The sequence below is a fragment of the Panulirus ornatus genome, chromosome 21 (genome assembly GCF_036320965.1).
Source record: "Panulirus ornatus isolate Po-2019 chromosome 21, ASM3632096v1, whole genome shotgun sequence".
Classification (NCBI taxonomy): Eukaryota; Metazoa; Arthropoda; class Malacostraca; order Decapoda; family Palinuridae; genus Panulirus; species Panulirus ornatus.
Genome location: NC_092244.1, coordinates 11,095,841 through 11,117,546, shown reverse-complemented (window position 1 = coordinate 11,117,546; position 21,706 = coordinate 11,095,841). Strand labels below are relative to the sequence as shown.

General features: G+C 36.6%; 1 protein-coding gene across 1 annotated transcript in view; it reads left to right on the top strand.

The window, feature by feature from the left end:
* The window catches only part of LOC139756357 (phosphatidylserine lipase ABHD16A), a 43,282-nt gene extending 21,816 nt beyond the window's left edge, over positions 1 to 21,466 (top strand). Inside the window, exons 10-14 of the mRNA XM_071675723.1 lie at positions 2,635 to 2,831; positions 4,971 to 5,104; positions 7,203 to 7,348; positions 8,624 to 8,728; positions 12,745 to 21,466. Coding sequence (XP_071531824.1) covers positions 2,635 to 2,831; positions 4,971 to 5,104; positions 7,203 to 7,348; positions 8,624 to 8,728; positions 12,745 to 12,753 — 591 coding nt within the window. The 3' untranslated portion in view covers positions 12,754 to 21,466. The remainder of the gene's footprint in view (positions 1 to 2,634; positions 2,832 to 4,970; positions 5,105 to 7,202; positions 7,349 to 8,623; positions 8,729 to 12,744) is intronic.
* Positions 21,467 to 21,706: the final 240 nt, after the last annotated feature.

The following is a 21,706-nucleotide window of genomic DNA, read 5'->3' as shown; positions in this document are numbered from 1 at the left end:
CACCTTTTGAATATCATTGTTACTTCTGCAAACTACCATTCCTGTAGGACTTTTCTGGTAGCAAGTGACTTATTGAAAAGGGTAATCAGTGGCATAACTACCTCATTTTTTGCCACTTTCATTGTTCTTGAATAAAACTTGTCGGCCTGCCGTTTTATATATTTTCATTCCTTTTTTTTTTTTTGCTGAAAGTTTGTCTTTCTCTTTTAAGTCAATTTGTTGAAGAATGTTCCTCTCCTATTAATGAAACTGAACTGGGGACATGGGTTGTGTCTCTGATCATAAATCCAGATTCAAAAAGGTGGTTTGATATATTTGTCATGGTTTCATTGTCTTGAACCAAGTCACTGTTTTCTGTAATTGATAGACCTATTGACTGGGTGATGAATCTTGCTTATAACATAAGTGTAAAACTTCTTTTGGATTCTTTTGCTATTTTCAGCCGTATATGCTTCATATTGATGTTACTTTGTCATATAACTCTCTTACTTTTTTTTACAAAGTATATCTTTGATCTATATATCTATATCTCCAATGCTCATTCCCTCCAGGAACTCCCTTTAAGGTGTGGCCATGGCAAAAGAATCTCCACTTATCCCTGTACCTACATGCCTCCCTTGCTTACACCATTCCACACTTTCTTCCTCTGTTTCTCTCCCTCCAGTATTCCTCCATCGTATTTGCATATGTCACAGGTGGTCTTCCACTCACACAAACCTCTGTTATTGTAATATTATACACTCTTCTTGTAAACTCCCAGTCTTGCATTCTTTCCACATGCCCAAACCACCTCAGAATGTTATGTTTCACCCATTCTACTGCTCACAATTCACTCCCTTTGCATTTCTTGCCTTTCACATCTCTAGTACACCCTTTCTTTTCTTTCTTCATTCCATCTAGTTGCGCCACATACTGTTCTCGAATAGCTAATTTCCACAGCCTTCATTCTTGACCTCTGTGCCTCATTCCATGTTCATATTTTGGTTGCATAGGTCAGGGTAGGGGGGACTATGCTATTTTCCCTAATCCTCTCAATACTTCCATACTTACACCTCTACCCTTCATTATTTTATAAAGGGACCCAATGTTCTACCCTGTACTGATTTCTTATCTCTCCTTCCATATCACCACACCTACCTAAGACAGCTACCAGATACTTGAACTCCCCCACTTCTTCCAGTCTTCCCCCCCTTCCTCCCGTCCACAGCACAGTTTAGTACACTTTCTCCTTTCACTCTATATGGTTTTACAAAATCTATATTTCACTCCATTTCCTTTCAAACACCATTACTTTACTTGTACTTGCATTTACCTTATATCTCCTATACTTACACACATCATAAAACACACAACCTTTTGCAACTTCTCTTCACTCTCCACAGACAATGCAGTGTCATCTGCAAACAGGATTGCCACTAGCCACCATATCTCACTGCCATACTCCAATTCTGCACCTCTTTTCCTTAGTTTTGCTTTTGTCTTTCTTATCACTCCATGGTGACATCTTACAACCCTGCCTCACACCTACATGTATTCCAAAACTTTCTCTCATCTCTCCATCCACTCTTACACATATTTGCTCCTCAGTAGAAGGCTTTTACATCAGCCAACAGTTGTCCCCTTATACCATATATTTTTAACACATCTCACAAAGCATTCCACTGATCTCTGTCATACACTTTTTCAGGATCCATAAAAGCTGCATACTTCTTACCTTTCACTAAATACTACTCCCTGGTCATCTTTACTACAAAAATCTGAGCCACACATCTCTGACCTTTCCTAAAAACCCCTTGCTCTTCACTTATTCTATAAAATGATGCTGGCTTTCCCTACGGCTACATAATCGGGATGGATGTCTGTGTTTAATATGCCTTTCAGAATAGTAGTGGCAACCTGAGTGTAGCATAATACCACTGTCACTGGTAACTGCTTATTTGTCTTTGTGATTGGTTCATGATTGTTGAGCCATTTGCTGTTAGTCATTTAGGTTGGTTAGACAGTCATTATGTCTAGTGATCTTGCTCTTGTTTGATTTGTTGTGTATGCCACCTGTATTTACAGGTTTTAAAGGCTTATGTCTTCTCTTTTTATGTCAAAAAGTGTATTGAAATCTGAATTCATAATTTGACTTGTTTGTTTAGTACCTGAATTTGGTTGTTGTTATTGTTTATTTTTTTAAACTCTAATAACAGTTCTGGCATAAATGATTGTTTTGTTAGTCTGTCTATGAATTTTATATACTCCCACTCAAAAATTGATCAAGAATGACAGTATGATGAATGGTAAAACCAAACTCTCCTTGAAATGAATTCTGATTGCAAACTCTCATTTTTTCCAGTTTTTGTTTATAGAAGTTGATTATTAAGAATTTGTGTAAATTTCTATTTTTTTTATGTTAGGCATTCTTTTGATCATATAAACCAATACTTTACAGATTGAACTTGTTCAGTTGTCAAATATTTTCACAGAAGTTGTAGTTTCATGTGGCTTCATCAGTTATGTTTATTTGTATTATATTGTTTACCTGTATGATGCTGTTTCAGAAGTCTAATATAATGAAATAATACGTTTGTAATGTAGCCTGTATATGTAAAGCTTTTGAATAGATTTTTTTTTTTTTTGCAATCCCAGGTATGTGGGTTGATTCTTGATGCTACATTTGATGATATTCTCCCATTGGCTTTACCTCGAATGCCGTCATGCATGGGTAGCATTGTTACTTCTGCCATTCGCAACCACATCAATCTGAACCCTGGAGATCAACTCTGCCGCTACTTTGGTCCTGTCACCATAATCCGACGAACAAGGGATGAGATCATCACTACTGAGTGAGTATTTTCCTTTACTGTAGAGGAAATTTATCAAGTAAAGTAGAAAGGATGAACAGGATACAGTTTAGGGAAAAAAGTAAGGCACAAAGCTCCGTAAGGTCACCCATGAAAGTTTTCCTTTCAGACAATTGGTAAAGTTTTTTAGCAAAATTAGTTTAGTTTTGATGTAGTTGGATTTTTTGTATATGGATGTGAAATGTAGCAATAAGTAATATATGTTTCATTACTACCTAAAGTATCCATTATCTTTATGAAATTATGAATCGTTATGTTGTGATCATATATACCCATTACTTTTTCACACTGAATACTTTGTTAAGTTGCCCTCATCTGATTTTACCATCAGATTTCCTTTCTGGTGTTTCTGTGCAATTTTTTGTTGAATTAGAATAGTCCCTAACCCTCTGTTAACCTTGTTTTATAGGATCATTATAATAGGTAAAGAACCGGGATGTGAATGCTGTAAACACATATTTTGTTCTCCAGATAGATGATATTGTGAATTATATGTCATACTTTTATGTAATTGACACTTTACATAAAAGTATGACATGTAATTCACAATATCATCTATCTGGAGAACAAAATATGTGTTTACAGCATTCTTTCGTCTGTTTCCTTGCGCTACCTCGCTAATGCGGGAGACAGCGACAAAGTATGATAAATGAATAAATATAATAAGTATGCTTTTATGTAACTGAATAAGATAGTAGAAATTGAAAGTCATAATAGTTTCCACTGACTCAAAGGATGAAGCTGTTTATTTGTATACTGGAAAGTAAGTCAGCTTTTGTTTGCTGATGACACTGTGTTGGTGACAGATTAAGGTGAGAGACTGCAGAAGCTAATGTCTGAGTTTGGGAGAGAGTATGAAGGAGAAAGATGTAGATACACCTGATTAAGAGCAAAGTTATAAAGTTTAGCAGAGGAGGGAGACAGGTTAGTTAGGTTGTGAGTTTGAATGGCAAAAGCTTGAAGGGAGTGGAGTGTTTTAGATACCTGGAAGCAGCCATAGCAGCGCATGAAATTATGAGCTGAAGTGCGTCGTGGGATGGGGGAGGGTGAAGATGAGCACATTTGAAGGTTCGAGAATTTATGGAAGAGGGTTGATATGTTGGAAATGAAATGTTTAAGGACAATATATGGCATGAAAAAGGGTTGTGAAATGGTTTTGATGTATGGAAAGAATGAGTGAGAAGAGGTTGACAGAGATGTATGTGTCAGAAGTGAATGAGACAAGGAGACAAAAATGAAGTTGGAAGGGTAGAGTGAATATTGTTTTGAGGGGCCTGAACATGTAGGACGATGTAAGGCATACATTGGATAGAGAGAATTTGAACAGTGTGTTATACAGGGGTTGATGTGATGTCATTGGACTGAACCAGAGCATATGAAGCATCTAGGGAAACTACTAAAACATTTGTGGAGCCTGGTTGTGAATAGAGGGATGTTGTTTTGGTGTATTATATTTGATAACTAGAGAATGAATGTGAGCAAGTAAGGCATTTTTGTTTGTTTCCTGGCGCTACCTCGCTGAAGTGGGGAGCAGCGATGCTGTTTCCTCTGGTGTGGGGTAGCGATGGGAATGGACGAAGGCAAGTAAGTATGAATATGTCCATGGGTGTATATGTATATGTATATGTCCTCCTTGGTTTTATTTCTTGAGAAAACTCTCCTTGTTGATGTTCAGAGGCAGACATTTTCTAATGCATCCAAGTGGTGACTACTACATATGCATAAGTCAGACCATTATGTAGAGATTTGTCACTGAGTATTTCATCAAGAATAAGCATGGGAAAAAAAGAAGGGAAGCAGAAACCAAAAAGGAAAGTGGTAAAAGATGACGAAATGTGAAAATAGTTATCTTTGAAGAATGGTATAGAATGTGTAGCAGATTACAAAATGATACTGCACTTGAATGTAACCAAGACAGGAATTGCAGTGATTTAACATGGGTTAACTGTACCCAGTATTTAGATTTTAACTCCTCAAAAATATTATTCATGCACATGGCAACCCCCTTGCTTTTTGCATGATTATTAGTCTGTAAGAACTTAACCTGTACATGAATATATATGGTATATGGAATTTTTATTTTTCCAAATCCTTACATATTGATGTTATTGGTCTTTCCAGTGAAACTCAGTTACGCTGTAACCGTAGCAATGACTTGTTGATGAAACTTCTGCGAGCTAGATATCCAGAGCTGTTGTGCATTAAGTCGTGTGAAGTACTCATGCAGTGGTTGTCAGAGGACCCCACTTTTCAAGGTAAGGAAATAAGTGTGAAGATCAGTTTTGTTTGTAAAGTTTTGCATTTTGGTAATGTTACAGTATGGATGCAATTGCTATGATATTATGTCCAATGATTATAATGAACTTATCTATGTTCTTTCAACACATGAAGTGGATTTTTTGTTGCAAGTCTTACTATATTGATGGGCTGGTACTTCACAAATTTGCATCCCTACCATGCTTCCAGACATTGTTCCTGTAGGACATCTCCCCTTAATAGTACTTCATTCGAGTTCCCTTTGTTAGATTCTGTAAGAGCACACTGCTTCAGCCTTTCTTCTGTGTAATGTTTGTTGCAGTTGTTCATAAACTTCTTGTAAGTTTTTATAGAAGTTATCACACCTGCAAATTATGTGGTTTGTGCATTCACAAAGCTACGATGAAGTCATATAGTGAAGATTATAGATTTAGGTTGTGAAAGGATTATAGATTTAGGTATTGAAAGTATAGAAATTAAGGAAAACAAGTATGCACACTTTTCAACTTAATTTACAAAATTACCAGAATTTGAATCATGTTACGTGACATATTTACATGATTCCATAAATTGATCCCGGCTGCTTCAAAGTTTACAAATTACTGATGATGTGTTTTACTTTGATAGTGCTAAACTACATTTTGAAAAATACCTACATATGAATTGCTAACCAGTAATGAAATGTAAATTATGATAACTGAACCTAAATTGAATTGAATGTATTTGTGATTTTCATATATATGTCAATGGACTGAACCTGGGCATGTGAAGCATCTGGGGTAAACCATGGAAAGGTTTGTGGGGCCTGGATTCGATAGGGAGCTGTGGTTCTGGTGCATTATACATGAAAGCTAGAGACTGAGTGTGAATGAATGTGGCCTTTGTTGTCTTTTCCTAGCTCTACCTCGCTATATATTCGCCGTTTCCCGCATCACCGAGGTAGCACCATGGAAGAAATGAAGAATGGCCCATCCACTCATAAACACATATATATACATAAGCGCCCATACACGGACATATATATATATATATATATATATATATATATACATTTGAATACCAACATATACATACAAAGACATATATACACATGTCCATGTTCATACTTGCTTGCCCTCATCCCTTCCTTGCGCTACCCCACCCCACAGGAAACAGCATGTTCTTCAAGTCCTGCATGGTAGTATACTGGCACTGCTGTCTTCACCTTTCATTATGGAACTTTGTGTTTGGTACAGTATAGACTGAATTTAGTTTCACTGCATTCTCTTTGCTGTTGGGCTCTTATTACTTTACAGTCCTGTTTGGTTGCAGTTGAAGTATTCAGGTTGAATATTTTTTCTTAGATTAAACTGTGCATGGATATTTTTTTCTTGTCTTAGTTCTACAAGATCTACAAGATCTACAAGATCACAAGTAACTGAAATGTGATAAAGCATCATGAGTAAATCAGGACAAAAGAGATGCTTGTTAGGGTTTGGCTGTCAGGGAGTGTATCTTCAGTTTTGTTACGGAAGACATTATGCATGTCTGAATATAAATGTTTCTTTCAGTACTGATTTAAGGTATCTTACCCCTTGAGTTTAAAAGGTTTGCTACCTTATTATATCATTTGTGAAGTAGAGCACATCCATGTAAACACGAACATGAAATTCACCACGACTAATGTTTCATTTTGTAGTGATTTTAATGGAATTGATTTAGATATTTGAGGTATAAACAAGATAAAATGTGATTTTTATATTTTTACTCATTTTCAGTGATATTAGTACAGTTTATAAAGGTAGTTAAGGATTTTCATTTGGGGGTAACAGTTCGTTCCATATGGTTCATATTGGCCAAGTTGAAGTATATGATATCTCATAAATGTGGTATAGATTCCACAACATAAGTCATATACATATGACTCCTGGATTGGATATGTACCTATTAATTTTAGATCTCACAAATTATGTCATTTGTATAATGGCATAGTAATAACATTATGTAGAAAATTTGTAGGATTATTACAAGGATTAGCAATATTGTTGTGATTAATATTTTTCAGTGAATTAATTAGTCATAATCAAAACATTTACAGGTGTATTTATTTGGTTACAGGAGCCTTAATAAATGAATTTGGGGTAGATGGTGACTTGTGCTCAACCCTCCTTGCCACTTACATCACAGAGCATGGTGAATGTTACCCTTTCACAATTGGTGAGGATATGACTGATGATGACAAGACCAAATTACTGCTATACCTTGTAAGTTTAGGCATCTTGTTATAACTGTATGCATCATTTCTCTCCCCTCCACATGTTCAGAATTGTTTTTATCTAATATGAATGGTGAGCATTTAGGAACATTTCTAAAGCAAAATTCTTCATATGATATGTCTAACATTTCTTCATCCATTGTTCTTTGACCAGTATTTGTTAAAACAAGTTAGAATTGCTCAGCCATCATTGTACATGTTGTTGTGAGGCACATGTTCCATTTGAATGTTGGCAACATACAGATTTAAAGGCCTAAGCATTGCATCAAGGTTTAAGTATTTGTGATGTTTTAGTTTTAATTAGCTGTTGCTGTTTAACACATCATAGGCAGATGATATTTTTTTTATAAATCTGTGTAAGGCAGCATATTTTAGGAATAATAAAGTATCAAGGAGTAAGCCAATACATTCATAGATAGATAAAATTGGATGAAAAATGAAGGTAAGAGGTTTTACTTAGGTAATACTGCATCATAGCTGGCTGTGGGAGGAAGGGAGGACTACTAGACAGGGGAAAGCACAATCTAGGTGAGCATGGATGGCGGTTTACAGGTGTTTCCAAACAGAGAGCATGATAGTACATGTCAGAGATGCCACATCACCCAATTTCGCCATATGATTATGTTGCAAAAGGGCCCAACCTTACGTAACTTTGCCTGCCTACTTCTGTACAAACGTTAGATAACAGCTAATACTGGCACTGACCTCTGGGTAAACAGAGATCATGATTGTAGATGACAGTGATGACACATTGCCAAAATTCAAAAAACATTACAATGCAAAATATCACAATGTAACGTAATGTTGCCCGGCTTCTACTATGTAAACGTTAGATAATGTTGCCTACTATCAGTGGTTTAAATGGCTCATATTGTATTTCATTTTAGTATTTCAAATTCTGTTTATTTTGCCCATCATGGTGAGATGCATTTTTTACCCTGGGTAAGGACTCTTTCATTGGCAAGATTTTGATGTGCAGGTATGGAATTTATGATTCCTGAAACTGATGTGAGCAGCAGTCACCCTGCCTTCTTGCATCTGCCTTTTGATGTGCAGAGGAAATAATTTCAGAACCGTATAAGCTAAGATTTGACATAGAAATGGCTCATATTCTTGTGGATTTGGTGTCACTCAATTTACAGGGGCAAAAATTTATAATGCTATACATTTATGTTATATTATTTGACACACGTTGGTACTTAACGTATGTCACTTTCTGAAAGAGCCTTTAAGGTTTATCAATCTGCCTCTGGTTTTTTCATAGGCTAGCAAGTACCTGATGGATTTCAATAGTTCTCACAACAACCCTTTGGATCCTAGCTATTTCCGTAAACCATGGAGGCCACTCACTGATTCTTCATATGTGCAGGTCTGTGGTGTTTGTGTATTAAAAGCTTTTTTTAGAATTAAAAGACAAACATATATGTCTTCCATACTCAATGATTCCTTTCTTTATGTGCAGTATTTTACATCTGGTAAGGTCATTGATTTTATATTCATAAATATTATTCTATTCCCATTTTAGAAAGTTAATACAAGGAGGGGAGGATTTCTGGCCCCCCGCTCCCGTCCCCTCTAGTCGCTTTCTATGACACGCGAGGAATACGTGGGAAGTATTCTTTCACCCCTATCCCCAGGGATAATATACATATATATATACATATACACACACACACACACACACACATACATACGCACATATACACACACACACACACACACATACATATATATACATATGAGAAATGTAAGAAACAATTTTGAAAACTGAAACTTCTAGCTTGAAATGAATGAAAAAAATGAATGTCACATAATGGTTCAACCTCTGGCTATGGAAAAAAGGAAATGTATAATTTATTTACACCTCGCAAACGCGGGAGACAGCGACAAAGTATAATAAAAAAAAAAAAATTATTCTATATCTGATATTTTTAGATACTGTCTTCATCTTTCTTCAGTTTCTTGTACAATTTCTATGCAAATGATTACAAAGAGATGCAAACAACATTAGACCAGTGGTTCCTCTTGAGGCTCTCTGTGGTAGTGGAGGAGATCAGAAATATAAAGCTTAGTATAGTAAGAATAGGAAAGCATATAAACATGACATTAGGATACCTGTTAACTTTGTCTTTAGAGTTTTTATGTGCTATTATATAGGCCAACAGGCATCTCTTTATTTCACTGTTCCACTCTTTTGTCTTAGTTTTGAAAAATGACTGTCAGCAATGCATTGGCACATGTTTATTTTATTATACTTTGTTGCTGTCTCCCGCTTGAGCTAGGTAGTGCAAGGAAACAGACGAAAGAATGGACCAACCCACCCACATACACATGTATACATACACCACCCCGCCATCCATGAAATGGCACTCCCCCCTCCCCCCATGCATGTGTGAAGTAGCACTAGGGAAAGACAACAAAGGTCACGTTCGTTCACACTCAGTCTCTAGCTGTCGTGTGTAATGCACCGAAACCACAGCTCCCTTTCCACATCCAGACCCAAAAAAACTTTCCATGGTTTACCTCAGATGCTTCACATGGCCTAGTTCAATCCATTGACAGCACATTGACCCCGGTATACCACATCGTTCCAATTCACTCTATTCCTTGCATTCCTTTCACCCTCCTGTATGTTCAGGCCCCGATTGCTCAGAACCTTTTTCACTCCATCCTTCCACCTCCAATTTAGTGTCCCACTTCTCGCTCCACCTCTGACACATATATCCTCTTTGTCAATCTTTCCTCACTCATTCTCTCCATGTGACCAAACCATTACAATACACCCTCTTCTGCTCTCTCAACCACACTCTTTTTATTACCACACATCTCTCTTACCCTTTCATTACTTACTCGATCAAACCACCTCACACCACATATTGTCCTCAAACATTTCATTTCCAACACACACACACACTCCTCCGCACAACCCTATCTATAGCCCATGCCTCGCAACCACATAACATTGTTGGAACCACTATTCCTTCAAACATACCCAATTTTGCTCTCCGGGATAACGTTCTCACCTTCGACATGTTCTTCAACTTTCCCAGAATTTTCGCCCCCTCCCACATCCCGTGACTCACTTCTGTTTCCATGGGCCCATCCTCTGCTAAATCCACTCCCAGATATCTATAACGCTTCTCTTCCTCTCAGTTTTTCTCCATTCAAACTTACTTCCCAGTTGACTCATCCCTCAACCTTACTGAACCTAATAACCTTGCTCTTATTCACGTTTACTCTCAGCTTTTGTCTTGCACACTTTTTACCAAACTCAGTCACCAGCTTCTGCAGTTTCTCCCTCGAATCAGCCACCAGCGCTGTATCGTCAGCGAACAACAATTGACTCCCTTCTCAAGCCCTCTCATCCACAACAGACTGCCTACTTGCCCCTCTCTCCAAAACTCTTACATTCACCTCCCTGACAACCCCATCCATAAACAAACTAAACAACCATGGAGACATCACGCACCCTGCTGCAAACCAACATTCAATGAGAACCAGTTTTTTCTTCTAACTCGTACACTTGCTTCTAGCAACTTACCTTCCACACCATATACTCTTAATACCTTCCACAGAGCATCTATCAACTCATTCATATGCCTTCTTCAGATCCATAAATGCTACATACAAATCCATCTGTTTTTCCAAGTATTTCTCACATACATTCTTCAAAGCATACACCTGATCCATACATTCTTCAAAGCATACACCTGATCCACACATCCTCTACCACTTCTGAAACCACACTCCTCTTCCCCAATCTGATGCTTTGTACATGCCTTCACCCTCTCAATCAATACCCTCCCATATAATTTCCCAGGAATATACCTGTGTAATTTGAACACTCACTTTTATCCCCTTTGTCCTTATACAATGGCACTATGCATGCATCTCGCCAATCCTCAGGCACTTCACCATGAACCATACATACATTGAATATTTTCACCAACTAGTCAACAACACAGTCACCCCATTTAATAAATTCCACTGCAGTACCATCCAAACCCACCGCCTTGCCAGCTTTCATCTTCCGCAAAGCTTTTACGACCTCTTATCTGCTTACCAAACCATTCTCCCTGACCTCACTTTGCACACCACCTCGACCAAAATACCCTATATCTGCCACTCAGTCATCAAACACGTTCAACAAACCTTCAAAATACTCACTCCATCTCCTTCTTACTTCACCACTATTTGTTATTACTTCCCCATTAGCCCCCTTCACCGATGTTCTCATCTGTTCTCTTGTCTTACGCACTTTATTTACCTCCTTCCAAAACATCTTTTCATTCTCCCTAAAATTTAACGATACTCTCATCCTAGCTCTCAATTGCCCTCTTTTTTACCTCTTGCACCTTTCTCTTAACTTCGTGCCTCTTTCTTTTATACATCTCCCAGTCATTTGCACTATTTCCAAGCAAAAATCATCCAAATGCCTCTCTCTTCTCTTTTACTAACAATCTTACTTCTTCATCCCACCACTCACTACCCTTTCTAATCTGCCCACCTCCCACCTTTCTCATGTCACAGGCATCTTTTACGCAAGCCATCACTGCTTCCCTAAATACATCCCATTCCTCCCCCACTCCCCTTATGCCATTTGCTCTCATATTGGCACATATGTTCACTTTAATGCTTTGAATATCTTGTTGAACCTGTTACATGATAAGTCCATTTCATTTTCATTGATAATGTCATCCCAGCTTAGCCTGTCATGAGTAATGCAATTATGAAAATTCAGATGTCTAAAATATGGTATTTTATCATGATTATCATATCAATTAAAATTAAAAACAGTATTGGAAACCTGCCTCAAATCGTATCAGTCGGTGATTGCATGTATAAAAAATTTATTACCCATGACATTCTTGATGAGCTCCCTGTTTGTGGTTAGAACTATGTCCAATAATTCACATTAGGAGAAGGTTTTTCTCATAATTACATTGTCGCAATCAAGCAAGTTTTGGGGTATATTGGGCTGCTGGAAAGGAATGTTTTCCTTCTTTGATTTTGGAATGTTAATGAAGTCTCCCATTATTACAAATTGTGCTCATCGCAGATTTTGATTTACTGGTCATAAAATCTTCTGTGTACGTCTGGTGTCTGTGCAAGGGAACTTGTAAATTAATACATCTACCTACCTTTATTTCTCACACCTGTTCCCACCTGAAAATAAGGAGAAATTAAGAGCTGGAAGTGAAACTGATGCTAGTTAACCCTACACCATTTCATTTCTTGGCTTCATTACCTAACCTAACCTAACCTAACCTGTAGATGTTATGACAAGACTTTAGAATTTCTGAACATTAGGCAAGCATTAGTTTGTATAATTTTTATCCATATAATTTTTTTTGTTAAATGAAAAAATTTTCCTTCATATTCCAGGTTGACTGAAAGTGTTCTTTGCTTTGGAAATGCTGCTGAGATATCAAGTGAAGTTCAAAATGTCAGAAGTACTGTAATGAGTACACTTATTTCTTGATGTGGATGTGAAGTGTCATCACTTAATACAGGATTCTTGTTGGTGGTTAACCGAGTTGAATTGCCATTCCAAGGGGCGTTTGGTGGTAAACTGTACTCACAGTAGAAATATGTAGGAGATACCTCACTAGTGTATATAATATTTGTGTTATTGAATATATTAATTAGACTTATAGATTACTTGGGTACATGCATTGCTCTTAAGAGATGCAGACTAGGAAAAATTTAGTTTTTTAAGAACTTTTAAATCAAGAATTGATATAGTTAGTAACCATTTAAATTTCAAACTCATGAATTTTTGGTGAAAGTTGATATTAAAAAATTGGGAGTGAAAAAGGAATTACGATAGAGATGTTTATCTGTACTCACATCAGTCTACTGATAGTTGATGATCCAGTATTAGAAATATTGACATTTGTTTCATAGATGAGAAAAGGAAAATTTTTGCATAGTTGTTAGTGTAGTATTTGTATCTCATCACAGTTGTAGTAAGTACAGTAGTAGAAAAGACTTACTATATAAGTCGAAGGAAAGGTCTTGAAATGATTGTCTTCAAGAGTCCTGGTTTGACGTAGATATGCATGACAGACCGCTCAAGTTTTGAATGGTGTGTTGCTGCAAGTGATGTTTTTATTAAACTGCAGTAGAATGGAGTATCCCTGGAGTAATTTATCATTGAGTGGGATTATTCATGTGGTAAATATGATTTTGAATTACAGCATAATTTGTTTCTTTAAAGGGCTAGTAGTGTTAGTTGATGTTGTATATGTTTATTTATTAAGCCTTTAAGGGAACTGTAAACTGATATTGTTTTGTACCTAATTGCTTCGTTGCACCAAACACGAGGAAAAAATGAAGTGGCCAAGTTAGTACACATGCGCTCCAGCTTTCAAGACAAATATGTAAGTATGAAAATTTGCATGTGTTCGGAGATGCTCTTTGGCAAGCCCCTGTCAAACAGCATTACCATCTAAGAATTCTATTGTATGATTTTAACTCTCTTTACATCTCTGCTGCAGTGCATTTCCTGGCTGGGCAGAGGTTACCATATTGTAGAGAGGTTGCCATCTCTCAGAACTAAGGAATGATGTGCTAAAAGCATTTCTTTTTCTTCAAAACCAGCATAAACTTTATACTTGGCAATCCTTGCTACACACAAGTGGAACAGTATCCCTTTGCTTTGTGTGACATTGAGAAGGGTGTAATCAATATGGGTTTAGTAAGATTTATTTTCTAATTTTGTATCTGTTGCGGTGCTTTGACAAGCGAGTCTCAAAGAAACTCCTTAATATAGGAATGTGTGTGCAAGTCATTATTCATGTGATTATTATCAGAAATAAATACACACTAGTCCTTGTTATCTGGATCAGTTGGGACCAGACCCCATTTAGATGAACGAGTTTTTTTCGAGGCATGTATTTAAGATTTTACCCTATGTAATACATAAAAAACACCTTTGGTATTGAAAATTATTAAACAAATTTATGAGCTTATTTTGCTCAAACAAAATACTGCACTAAACATAACAAAATAGGAAATATATTATTACACTTGTGTATTTTTATTATAATTTGTAGTAATTCACATTAATAGTGTGTGTTATTTTTGAAACAAGTATATTCTTCTCAGGTAATATTATAAAGCATTTTATGAAGTGTAAAAGTGATGAAATACAGTAAAAACATGAAATAAGTGAGGTACTTATGAGAGAATACCTAGAACATCAGGAAACTTTGAAATGCCATACATGTTGGTGTGGCCTTGAACATGGGAAGGATGACGTGTGCATATTTGATTGGTTTATTTAATTAGTTTAAATAACGTCAATATTGATGAAAAAAATTCTTTAAACCTTATGTAATTTGTAATAAAAGGAAATATGAAACATGACAAACAATGGCTAACAAGTTTAAAAGAAGTAGTAACTAGCCTCAAGCAGTCCTTCATACTGTGATTGTTTGTTATTGTTTGTCTGACCAGGAGCAGAGAAATTTTTAAAATACAAGATGGGACAAAACCTAAATTTTTTTAAATTTAATTTTTCAGAAGTAGGTAATTGGTTCAGGATAGTTTACTCATGTTCATTTATTTTGTATGCCTAACCACAAAAAAGCAAGGTAATGATCAGACAAACAAATACATATGAGGCAAAGGACAGTAATGTACCAGTAGTATAGGGGATGGCTGTGATCCACCCACATTCACTTTATCTGTACTGAGAGTTAGTGAAATCATAGGGAAACTTTAAAAAACAAGAATCAAGTTTAAGGGAATTGACCAAAAAAGGAACAAGTGTGACAAAAGTAGTCATTAACTAATATAGACAAATATCTGTATGCATTAGGTGCAAGCTTCAGCAAATACTGTGTTAGAGTTGCCCTCTGCCAGTGGCCTTTTAAGGATGAAGCACTAAGGGCTAAGAAGTGTCACTGGAGTTTCTCTAGCTATGGAGACTATTGCCGTGGCCACCCCTTAAAAGAGTTCCAGTTGGGAACAGGTGTCAGAAGTATAGAATATATATATTGATCTGCATGCACAGCATCCCACCTTGACCTCACACTTGTTTGTTTGTTCATTTATCTTTACAGATTTGCAGTCTTTTATAATGTATATATGAACATATGTATATTGTCATTAACCAGAAATTTACTCTTGCTGAATTTCTGAAAAGATGTGGTGTTTGCACTGCCTTGTCCACAATCCAGTAATCTCTGTTTATAGTTTCTCTGACTGTACTGTGTTCGCTATCTTGTGGAACATTCCTACTAGGTATAGATCGTATTCATGTTTTTCATATAAATACTTTATATGGTACAGTCTCTCCTTATTGTATGTAACACCTGACAACTCTTAACTCATGCAGCTCATTCTTCATAACTAGATTTTCCTGCAGTGAGCACAATGTGCCAGCCTTGGCTTTTGGCAAAATGGTAGGAGCAGTAGATAGTAGTGGGTAGGAGGACTTAGCAATTACTCTTAAGTAGAAGCATTAGATAGTAGTCATTAGTAATATTAGGTAGGAGCCTCTGCAAACACTGTGCTGGACTTGCCAGTTGGAACACGTGTGAGAGATACAGATAGGTAGATAGAACATTTAGGAGCATTAGGTAGAAGTATTAGGTAGGAGCATTAGATAGAAGTCATTAGGAACATTAGGTAGGAACCTTTGCAAACACTTTGCTAGACTTATCCTCTGCCAGAAGCTTGTTAAGGGTGAGGCACTAAAGATTAAGAAGTGGCACTGGAGTTCTTTAGTTATGGAGACTCTGTTGCCTTGGCCACCCCTTTGAGGGATATCCAGTTGGAACAGGCATCATAGATAGATAGATATGGTATGCATTGCCATGATTACGTAATTATTTTTGAAATACTACAAGGTGCTCCTTAAGCAGCATAAGTTGACCAAGATGTATCTGGCCATTTTTTGTCTGTTCCATCTGGAGATCTAGATGAATAGGTCTGGATAACTGGGACTAGAATGTATAAAAACTGGTGTGTTATGGTGAGGTGAGAGAATGTGGTCATTGATTTGGCTCAGTACCAATTGTATTGTCTCTCTATTTTGCTGTACAGATGCTCCCTGACTTATGATGGTTTGACTTACAATGTTTTGACTTTATGATAGTGTGATAGTGATAGGCATTCAACAGAAATCATATTTTGAATTTTGATCTTTTCCCAGGTTAGTAATATGTGGTACGATACTCTTTCTGATGTTGCGCAGCGACAGTGAGGCGCAGCTTCCAATCAGCCACACAATCATGAGTGTAAACAACCATTACTCTACAGTGTACTGTGTTGCCAGCATTTTTTTGATTTTTTGTTTTTGCATCCCATCATGTTTATGAAGCATCCATCTGTGTCCCCTGCCTCTGGTGAGAAGAAGAGGAGGAATGCAATTACTCTTGAAAGGAAATTAAAGATAATTGTACAGCATGAAGGTGGAAGCCATTAATGGCCATTGCATGCGAGTTAGGACTTTTTGCAGTCGACAGTCTCGACCATCGTAAAGGATAAGAAGTGAATCAGTGATGCAGTGAAATCCACTGTCATCACTAAGAAAAGAGCTGGACCGATTAATGATATGGAAAAATTGTCACATGCCCACTAATGTTCCAGGCTAAGGCAGGAAGTCATTTGGATTCACTAAAATGGCATGCCGACGATCCTAAGTGTATGCAAATGTTTACAGCGTCATGGGTTTTTACTATGCTTCAAAAGGCCTCATGATTTTTATAATGTAAAGGTTAGTGGTGAGGCAGCAAGTGCCAATACTGAGGGTGCTGAAGCTTTTAAGGAAGAGCTGCGTAAGATAATAGTAGATGAGAAATATTTGCCAGAACAAATATTTAATGTCGATGAAACGAGCTTGTTCTGGAAGCATGTGCCAGAGCATATATACATTCATCAAGAGTCCAAGACAGTGCCAGGATTCAAGGTATTCAAAGACCTTGCAATCCTGCTTTTGGGTGGAAATGTTGCAGGGTTCAAATTAAAGCCTTTCCTTATCTACCATTCAGAGAACCCAAGCACTTAAAGAATGTGAGCAAGCATGTGCTTTCCATTTATTATCTCCATAACAAGAAAGCCTGGATGACATTAGCATTGTTTAAAGACTGGTTTTTGAAGTTTTATTCTTCGGGCAAAAGTATATTGTAGGCAGAACTGTGTCCCATTCAAGATTCTTCTTATCATAGACAATCCTCCAAGGCATCTACTGCGTATCAGCAATATGAATTGTGATGTAAAGGTTGTGTATATGCCAATGAACATAACCGTGCTCATTCAACCTGTAAATCAAGACGCAATAGTTGTGTTCAAAGTGTACTGTTTATGTCAAACACTTGTGCAGGCTGTTGAAGCAACTGAATTTGGTGGAACACTCCGATCCTTCTGGAAAGGTTTTAACACTAAATCCTATCCAGAATATTGCTGCAGCAAGGGAAGAAGTCGCACAGCAATGCATGAAAGGCATATGGCAGAAAGTTTTGAAGACGTGTGAACACATTCAAAGCCTTTAACAAAGATTCTGCTGTTGAGGAAACAGTAACAAGATATCAGTGCTTGGGAAACAGCTAGAATTGGATGTTGATGAAGAGGATATTCATGAGATTGTTGGAATTAAGGCTGAAGAGTTTTCCAATGAGGAGCTGATCGAATTGGAGGAAGAAAGAAGTTAAGGCAGAGGAAGAAGTTATACCTGAGGCTCCACGAAAGTTCACAGCAAGGAAACTGGCAGAGGCTTTTGCTACTATCTTTAGAGGCATACGGATGTTGGAAGAAATGGATCCATTTACAAGAGATTCACAAGAAGTGACAGGCAGATACTAGATGCTCTTGCTTGTTATAGAGAACTACATAATGAAAAGAAGAAACAAACTGTACAGTCATCATTTGATATCTTCCTGAAGAAATCTAAACCATCAACAAGTGTTGATGCCTCAGTACCTTCTACCAGCTATTCTCAAGCCTCATCAGAAGAGAGAAATTGATGACTGTAGATGTAGCATCCTCATCATTTAGCAATTAATTTTAGGTATTATATGCTTCTAACATTCTTTAGGCCCAGTTTGCTTTCAGCTGTGTACGTTAATGGTGATACTCATCACTTTTTTTTTCAGTACATGTTCAATAAATTATATGAGACATTCAACACTATTATAAAACAGGCTCTGTGTTTTAAATTATTTTGTTAACTGTATGCTAATGAATGTAAGTGTTCTGAGCACATTTAAGGTAGGCTAGGCTAAGCTCTGATGTTTTGTAGGTTAGATGCACAGTATTATATGTATTTTTAATATGCTATTTTCAGTTATTTTCAACTTGCAATGGGTTTATCAGAATGTAACCTCATCATAAGTCAAGGAGCATCTGTATATTAATTTTGTAAGCAAAGTGGTGCTTTAGCACAGTGAGATCCAAAGAAACGCCTATATATAGAAGTTTCAGTGCAAGTCATTATATATTGATTATTGTAAATAAGGAAAAGCAGTGATACACCTTGGTGAAGTGTCACCTGCATTGCCATGCTGTGCTTCTGGAAGCATTGCAGATCATTATTTAATGATCATGGTAAGAAAATATATATTAGGTTTCTGCTTATATGAACAAATTTAAAGAAAAAATATCCGTAAGAACTATACATACGATGTTTGCCGCACTGTATTGGTATTGTGACTGGTATAAAAAACAAGTACATTTTTTTGCAAGGATTTTAGTTGAAATGAGTTCCATTTATGTTTTTTCTAGTTATAAGTCCTTTAGTGAATCATTATTTATTGATAGAAATTTTAGTAAAATGATCTAGATTTTTTACATTTTCCAAAAATTTTCATTTATTTTCTACAAGTATTTTGTGGATATACCTTTTAATTGTACGTTTCATTTATTTCATAGGGAAATGACTTTCCTCTTTCTATCTTGACATATAATGTTTTTAGATTTTTTGATAAGTACCTGCTCAGTAGGAATAAAACGATAAAAAGAATCATTTTTTGACGTAAATTGATGCAAATTAAGCCAAAGAGGAATGTCTGAAATAAAAGTAACAATGGAGAATGTATGTACAATGAAAATTGTAAGTAAACAAAATTTGCTAATGTTTTCTACTTCAGATGAATGGAACTCCATTGTTTATTATCCAGTTTGTAATTATCAGACATTATTGTGATCCTCACTTATTTGTTCATATTTATACCATGATAAATTATTATACATATTAGGGGCGATCATAGCCTAGCGTTAGCACTCCTGCCTGTTGCACAGGGGTCCCTGGTTCGATCTTGACTGTTGGAGGTTATGTTTTATGAAGATGTGCATTCATATGCACTCTGTATTCATATACTTCCGCATTGTATAGTTAGGTTCGGTAAAATGCTTTTTGCTGGCTGTGTGAACCTGATGGGAAATGACTGGTGTAGACCCCATTGCTAACCAGCGTGAGACGAAGGGTATTCGAGTACATAGTATTCGAATAGTCAATTCCCCATTAGGGCAATCATAGCCTAGTGGTAGCACTTCTGCCTGTTGCACAGGGGTCCCGGTTCGATCCTGGCTGTTGGAGGTTTGTATGTCCTATGAAGGTGCACGTTCATATGCACTTTGTGTGTATATATATATATATATATATATATATATATATATATATATAATTTCATTTTTCGGAAAATTTTGATTTTTCTTATATTTTTAAGGTGTATTTCAAAAAATCTATCTCAAGCATCATGCAGAAATCTCTATGAGGTTTATTTTGTGTGTATGTTAGAGGAAAGTGACTTTCATTGTTTTTGTGCAATACATTTAACTTCTGGTACTTTTTCATAATTTTCAGCCTTACAAAATATAGTACTGTTGGTCTGCATGAAAGCTTTATTGTAACTTTTCAAAAGTTGGGCATTCACTGGTATTTAATGAAATTGGTCCTTGAATAATGATTACTGCATTCAGATTCCTGTGAAATATTTCTATTTTCTAATGCATTGTGTGTTTTTGTTTATTGGTCTAATATTGTAATGCATAACCAAATTTCCCTCCGAAACCTGAATAAAATGTTACTTGAGCCTTTGTAAAATGTCATGAGAGCATCTCAATGTTATCAACACAGTTGTTTGTATTAATGTACTACAGTGTTATGTGCTCTTTTGAATTATGTACGTTCTAGACAGAACTAATAATTATGAAAGAGTTTTAGATGAACAAATATATTTTCAAAATGAGGAAACAGACGAAGAATGGCCCATCCACTCATATACACTTACATATACAAACACCATTACACGTACATATACATATCAATATATACAACACATAAACATACATGTACACAGACATATACACTTGTACGTATTAATACTTGCTTGCCCTGCCCTCATCCATTCCTGGCTCCACCCTGCACCACAGGAAACAGCATTTCTATCCCCCACTTCAGCAAGGTAGTGCCAGGAAAACAGACAAAAAAGCCACATTTGTTCACACTCAAGTCTCTCTCTGCCATGTGTAATGCACCAAAATTTCAGCTCTATCCACATCCAGGCCCCACCTTACTATTATTCACATTTACTCTCAACTTTCTCCTTTCACACAAACTTTTTCAAACTCTGTCACTAACCTCTGCAGTTTCTTTCTCGAATCAGTCACCAGTGCTGTATCATCAGCAAACAACAACTGACTGACTTCTCAAGCCCTTTCATCCCTAACAGACTTCATACTCACCCCTCTTTCCCAAAACTCTCGCATATACTCTTGGAAAGAGAGAGTTTTCTCGTCTCTATCTCAAATGCCTTTAAGTCACTCTTGCCACCAACCTCTGCTATATCCCTTTGATAACCTTCAGTACAAGGCATATGAAACATCTCACCATTTGTAAAACATACAAGTTATTTGCTGTTTATGGAGGCTGAGAATGTTTGAATACCATAGTTGGCAGTTTTAGTTGACCCATTCAACCCAGACCCAATGGAAGCTTATCTGAAATTAAATTCAGAAATGCTGTATACATGTATATGTGTATTTTGATTTTTTAAATTTATTTTGTCATGACAGTGTGGTATATAACCTGAAGAAACAGTTATATATATTGTACAACAAATGTACCTCCTTGTCATAAATAAACTCTGCTTCATGTTCATTTTATGGGTTCTCTTTGGTGTTAGACCAAAGCAGTACCTGTATAGAATTTTTTTTATCCTACATTTAAATTATACCAAGCAAGGATTTGCACTTGCCCATTAGTGTGTAAGAAATGTATTAGAAAAAAGTTTATATTACATATCAATTATGTGCATGCATATGTGGGTGGGTTGGGCCATTCTTTCGTCTGTTACCTTGCGCTACCTCGCTAATGCGGGAGACAGCGACAAAGTAAATA